Below are 7192 nucleotides of genomic sequence, written 5' to 3' on the forward strand. Positions count from 1 at the left end.
GCAGTAACTACGCTTTCTCCCAGGATGAGTTCCCAGTAGTTTATTCCCTTTTCTTAAGGAATAAGTGTTTACTGTGGGGTAGGAGTGAACACATGCACTACAGCTGACATACTGCAAATACACACCCTGACTTCTTCCTGCAGTTGTTTGTCTGTGTGTTCGTGCTCCAGCATGGGTCTCCTCCACATGCTGCAGGTGGATCTCTCTTGTCCTGAGAAGGGCTAAAGCCTTTCCTGCTCCGAGCCTTTGCCCTGATCTAGTGACGAGTCCAGTGCATAGGTAGGTGAAGTTGCTACCTGCAGCTAGAGATCATGTTCCTATCCAAGTAGGAATGGCTCTGGTTCACACTGTAAGTTAGAGTTGGTCACACTACGTGGGGTAGGGCTTTTCGTCACCTTGGCTATGCTAATGGCTGGATTCAGGGTAGAGAACACTCACATTTTCTAGCAATTCACCAGGATTAGCAGCTTTGGTACATCATCCGTCCAAACTCATGTAAACACAGTGCTTCCCTTTGTTGGTTGTGTGACTAGAGATTTTTGTCTTCCCAAATATTTGTGCAGTGAAAAGTCCACTTGGAACTCCCATCTTTTTAATTTTTAGACTCTTGTTACAAATAACTTTTAGAGTTGCTCTGTTAAACCTTAAACGTATGTTTAGTTCAGTATAGTAACCATAGCTCTGAAAAACACTTTTCGTTAAGGGTAATGTGGATATGGTTATTGAAAGTTAGGTTTTAATGACACTACATTGAAGTTACTATTTGCCTAGATTTTGAAGTACATCACATCCAGTATTGAACAGTACTTCTGATGATTTGATGCTGCAGGAAGAGTAAGATTAACATTACTAAGTGTCTTTGTAATAGATGTTGTATTGCTGTATGGGGATTTGCATTACTCAGTATCCAGAAGCCATTCACTTTAGAGTAACAGACACCACAGAAAGGACATTACACAGAGAACAGCATGCAGCTCCAGCTTGCCAATAACTTTTTGTTGTATGGCCCAAGTAAAAGATGAGTGATTTGATTATCTGTCTCTTTAGGGTTAAATTAAATTAGTTTTTACTGTGAGATTATGTATTGGCACACATGTGTTTTGAAATGTAATTACTGGTAATACTTAATAGCTGATTTTTAGTTCAGTAATTTTAAGAAATGAAAAGGCCACCTACTTACTGTCACAGTTTTTAAATCCAGTAATAATATAAAATACAGGATGTCTTTTTTCTTTATTAGAAGCTCAAATAAACAATTAAGAACATTTTGTTAGGATACAAATTGGCTAGTACTTTGTGAATATGTTTTAATATCTGTTGTGATACCATTTATATGACAAATAAGAAAACTAATAACTAATTGTGTTGAAAGAGCTGTAGTAAGTGAGAAAATTGCACCTATTCAATATAGTCTAAATGAAAAGACCTTTTGAAAGACCTGTTTTTGAATAAACAAGCATGAAAATTCACCTAAGGCTATGGCTTTATGTATTGAGAGTTAAGCAGACCTTTTCATATGCCTTTAAAATATCTGATAAAATGGCTTCAAATTTTTAATTCGTTAAATCTGTTTAATATTTTTTTATTATCTGGTAGAACTTCACACTGAAATGGCTTCGTCTTCAAAGGCAGAAGAAAGTTCCTGTGCTGACAGTTACAATCCCTTCAAGGATGAAGATACCCCGGAGTACTTAAACCCATTTGATGAGCCAGATCACGCACCCGAAGCACCTGGAAGCGTAAGAGATTCTCCTCCACAACCTGCAAAAAGGAAAAACGTCAGGCCAGTGGATATGAGCAAATACCTCTATGCAGATACCTCTAAAGCTGAGGAGGAAGAGCTGGATGAGTAAGTATGGTTCTTCATCTTTCAGCAGCTTTGCAAGCGTTAGTAGTGGGATCCCTGGCTTAATCTTGAGGTGTACTGGGTTGAACCATGGTGATCTTTAATCACCTCCTTAGGACAGACTCATCCTTGGGCAGCTCAGTAGCAGGAAATACCATACCCCCAGGTCATGCTATTCAGCTGAACATGATCAGTGAGGAAACTTTCCTTTGCCTTATTGATAGCAAACAACTTGATAGGGAGCAAGTCTGTGGACCTTTCTGGCACTTCATGCCCTGACAATTGCAAATGAGCTAGAAATTAAGCAGCAGCAGAGCTTGGTCCTTCCTCTACTTTTTGCCATTATTTTTACTACATAAAATGTTAATTTTTTTCTGATGATAGCAGGGAGTTTGTTTAATCTTGATGCACTACATAAAAAGGAAGAGCATTTTGCGATCTACATAGCACATTTTTGAGAATCTCATAAACTGAATATATGGGAGAGATAACACCATATGCACTTACTTAGTTTGTTTCTTTCAGCATGACCACACATGAAACTTCTATAAACTCACACTGACTGCCTTGTATTATAGTATAGAAACTATCAGGAAGGGAGAGCTTTTTGCAATTGCTGCACAGCTTGGAAGGTTGGAAGGTGTATCCTTAATTCTTGCTCGTGGTCATTAGTCACCAACCACACCACTCATGAGACAGTTTATGGTGATTACATCTGAGCAATTTTACAGACAACAATTCTAATTAACATTTAATTTTACATTATTTAATGAGATTTATCATGGCATGACATTTGCATTACTTTACTATTAACAGATATACCATCATCATCTTTCTGTTTCTCTGTCTATAGCTGTGGTCTAGGAAATGGAAGGATTCCCAGGCACTCTAACAGAAACATATGAAGGGCTCTGCAGAATTTTTTTCCTTTTAAAGCTCTGTGGCCATGGATTTAATGTTGTCGTTTGGTCTGTGAAGAATAAAAAGAACAAATAAATCAAGGGCGTTGGGAATGATGCCTCTGCCAGCTCCACTTACCAGCACAGTGCCTGAACAAACAGCACTGGCTGCTGTGTCTTCAGAGCACAGTGTGATCACACCGACAGCCACACCAGGCATTCCTGGTCATTCACTGGTCACCAGAATCTGTAGGGAATAAAAATGTTTGCATTTGACACCCACCAAGATATACATAATAGAGGACAGCAAAGATTGAGAAAAAACTGCATGGATGAGCAAGTGAAGAATTTTCTCTGTTTTCTGTTTGTACTCCCATTTCCACCCTAAGCACATCTGTGCCAAAGGGGCTTGTGGCAGGGTTGTAACCCTTCCTTTTGCTGTGTATTGGACTTCAGCCCTTGGTTTAAAACAGCCTCCTTCTTGTTTTAATGGCTCCATTTGCTTCATTGTTGTTTTTCCCCAAAGATAAAAATAAATTCCCCATAGGTGAATTTTACTTGAACATACAGCTGGTCTGTATTTTCATGATAAAGCAATGTCCCATGGGAAGATGGAAGGACAAGAAGTCAATAAACACTGTAAAATCAATTTTTCACATCTTTTACATAAGTTTTTTATGTCCTGACCCCCAAAGTAACCTTCCTCTCCACATTTTCCTCTGAAGTTGCAGGAGCAGTAAGTATATCATACAAAAAGTCCTGGAGACCATTTGTTGAATGCGTTGGGTAGAAGTGTGGCAAGGAGAACCTTTGAATCTTTATACTGAACATTCTGGAGGAATGAGTGTAATGATAAAAGCCCAGTCTAGAAACACAGGACATGTGATGTTAGCTCACATCTACAAACACTATTTTGCTTTATCTCATGTCATTAATTTTCAAATTTTCAAGTAGAAAGCTCCTGCTAAGGCATGGTCTGGTGAGCACCAAAGGCAAAATTTTCACAGGCAGTGCCAGTTGGTGTTTTTTGGGTGCCCTAAGTCATGAAGGTTTATGTCCAGATGAGTATTGTTTTTTATCTACTATATATTGATGCTTTTATTATCTACATGAGTGGGTAATCTTCTTCCAAGCCTATTGAAGTCTAGGTTTCAGTGTCAATTTGTGGCAGAGTTTTCCACAAGAAAACAAGATCTTTAATGAAATGCGTTTCTTTTGTTGATTGTAAATAAATTCCCTTTCCAGTCCCATACTATCTCTTCTGCTGGCTTATCAAAACAACAATTAGTAGTATTGGATTTACCTGCCATAAACATTTGTTGTCTTGTCTATCTCTAGCATGTTCACCTTTCCTTGTCACTTGTCTGAGTGCTAACTTTTTCAATCTCTCTTCATACAGAAGTCTCTTCATCTCTCTAATCATTTCCACCGCCCGTCTCTGGACCCTGTTATTTCTTCTGCTATGTGTCTATTTTAAGATGTGTTGACTTGGCCTGAGCAGTGTATTCAAGACAAGGCTGAACAACTGAGTCATATCATGAGAATAGAAAACTTTGCATGTTATTTCAACCTCTCTCATAACATCTTGTCTTTTGATTTTTTAAAAATTATGTTCCATTTTTGACTGTCACTGGTCAAGGGCTTTCTCCAGGTGTCCTTTTGAACCTATAGGGGGAAAGCATGAAATGGAAGAAACAGAATGCTCCTGATTTACTGTTGATCAGGAAATACAATGTATTTTTACCCCTATGTCTTAAATGTTTAATTGGAGTTCACTTAATGTACTGCTTGGCATTTTCCTCTTACATTTTGTGCGAAATGCAGTGTTGTGTCCTGAGAACATGGACATACCATTTAGCATCAGAACCCTTGTCCCACTCTGCTCTGGCAGATCCCTAGTTCTGATTCTGGACTCAGAGCTTACACAGAGTGCCCCAAGAGCTGAACTCTGACTCCAGTTTTGTAACAGACCCTCACTGTAATCCTGTGAAAGGTACTTGGCCTCAGTGCACCTCTGTGAAGGATTTACCTTGGGTAACTTGCTTCATGGAAATGTGTTTGATTAATGTTTGTGAAGAGAACTAATACTTCATAACACACACAAAGCACAGTCACGAGCATAAGCATTGTGAGGCACTGCATGGCACAGAGGGACTTGGGTGAGCCAGTACATTTACTCTGCTGCAAAACTGTGCTCTCAAAACATACTTCCTCTGGCTAAATTCTCATACCTAGCTAAAGATAAGGAACACATTTTCCTTTTCTTAGTTTGGACATTTCAGTATTAGTGGAAAATTCTGCTTTTGCCTTTTTGAATTTTATACATTAAAATCCACCTGTTAGTGAAGGACAGCACACCTTGTGAAGTTAATTATTTGAAAATAGCACAGCTCACAACTGCTTCATGTATAATGCTTTCAACCTTACTAACCTTAGTACTTCTGATTGGCAATACTGCCTGACCTTTTAGCCCTGCCACACTGACAGCTTTGGGTTTCCTCCTCAGTAAAATGTTTATTTATTTATTTTTTTTTTCAGCTAACTGGTAAGACTGATCAAAATAATTTTTAAATTGGTTAGAATAAAACTTGCTTTCCAATATCATTTGGCTCTGTGGCTTCTTATCTCATTAATCATGGTATGGCTTAAAATTATGCTGTGTAATTGGCAAGGCTATCGTGTTGCCATCTGCTGAAGTTGCCTGTTGCACAAGAAGCCACAAGCCACCACATTGTCAGTGACAGTTTAATGCCAGGTATCTTGTCAGGTCTGGGATTTTTTAATTTTGTGGAGGACAGTCTAGTGGCTCTTTAGACAAATCATTTAATGTGGATTAATTAAATAACTTCACTGAAGCAGTAAATATGGGGCTGACCTCAGAGAAAAGTGCTTTTATGTTTTCCAGCTAAGGCTCTTTCCAACCAGACTTTTCAGATGCTTAATTTCTTGTGGAGCCATGTGGAAGCTGTTGGACCAAACTCTGCTACGTATATCAGATCCTCATGACTTTAAACTTTATAGCTTGTTCAGGAAAGAACCATTTTGGTCTTTTTTTTTCTGTATTAACATTAATTTTTCGAAAATCTTGCTCCGTATTTGTAAGACCAATTAAAGGTAGTGCTGAGAGGAAGGTAGAAGGTAGCATGTGTCCATGTCTGTGTCTGTGACCAAAATGTGAGGGTTTAGTCTGGCTTTCAAGTACGTTCTTCCCTAGAGAAAAAGAGCAGTGGCTTCTCTCCTTTTAGCACTTCCTTCTGGTGGGTACAGAGGGTACGTTTCTTCAGGATGGCACCTGCAGCATGGGCAATTCTGGAGCTTAAAAATTCAGAAGATGGTTCTTCCAAACCTGTTTACTCTCATTGATAAGGTGTTGGGTTTTTTCTCACACCAAAACAATTTTAACACCTTACAAATACACCTTTCTAATTCAGAGGTAAATTCCTGCCAAACAGCCTGTTGGCTGTTCCAAAGGCTGACTTGTTGAACTAAATAAAACCTTGTGCTGTCCCATACAATGCATTGTTCTTCAGCCTTTATCTCTTTTATCTTCATTTTCACCTCCCTTTGAACTCTCTGGTGTCTGAAGGCAGCTGAGCTGGGCTGTCAGCTAAATTAGAGCTACTGACAGCTGGATGCATTCTCCACTCCAGCCTGAATACCTCCTTTTCCTACTGCCTCCCAAGGAAAACACCCTTCTCTTTCCATTTAACTTGTTATTTTGGTTGCCTTTAGTTTTGATTGCGCTGGTGGCTTTGCACTTGATGGTCAGCAAAGTGGGAACACCTGAAAGTTGCCTTCAGTCAACAAATGAGTTATTTTAGTGTTAGTCTTTCCTTTTGCTTCAGGAGTTGGATATCTTTTTCTGTAAGGAGTAGAAGCAACAGATTGTTAGAAAGGTCTGGAGATTTTATGCCTGATTTTCACTTATGTGCTTTGGTAAACTTTGCCTTTCAAAAGTAGGCTTCTTTTCTCTGGTGTGGGTTATTAATTGCTTGCTTTTTCTCAGTGAAAATAGGATGGCTGTAAATTGCATTAAAATAAACTAAAGTTTATCTATGAGACTGAAAGACATTCTCATACTAAAAGTACAAATGAAGGAGAGAAATTTGATGTTGTGTGGAAGGCAATTGGATGAATAGCTGGTTTTTCACTGCTGTTGTATTTCTTAAAAAATAGTGTGTACTAGCTCCTGACTCTCATCCTGAGAGGGGATTTGTAAATGGATCTAGCTAGGTAGACTCTTATCTAATGCTTTAGTGTTTCCATCCAGAGTTGAATTCTAATGGACTTCAAGGGACTGAGGTTATTTGTTGTACATGGTTACACTGCATATAATAACTGTATGCAGATAGATTGTTGGGAATTGTAGTTTGAGATATATGATAAATATATCTTGCAGGGTGTAGTGGTTTGGTCCAAAATACTCATTACTGTTTATCTGCTGTGA

The 7192-nt window shown here is 38.7% G+C and overlaps 1 protein-coding gene across 13 annotated transcripts in view; it reads left to right on the forward strand.

Annotated features, from left to right (window-relative positions):
- Positions 1-7192, forward strand: part of EHBP1 (EH domain binding protein 1) — a 212526-nt gene that overhangs the window by 94669 nt on the left and 110665 nt on the right. For all 13 annotated transcript variants that reach the window (XM_042036615.1, XM_042036602.1, XM_042036604.1 and 10 more), the window contains one exon: positions 1597-1849. In XM_042036615.1, coding sequence (XP_041892549.1) covers positions 1597-1849 — 253 coding nt within the window. The remainder of the gene's footprint in view (positions 1-1596; positions 1850-7192) is intronic.

The sequence above is a fragment of the Corvus kubaryi genome, unplaced genomic scaffold, assembly GCF_017639235.1.
Source record: "Corvus kubaryi isolate FWS band 111438036 unplaced genomic scaffold, C.kubaryi_AGA036_p1.0 37386, whole genome shotgun sequence".
In the NCBI taxonomy this organism is placed as follows: domain Eukaryota; kingdom Metazoa; phylum Chordata; class Aves; order Passeriformes; family Corvidae; genus Corvus; species Corvus kubaryi.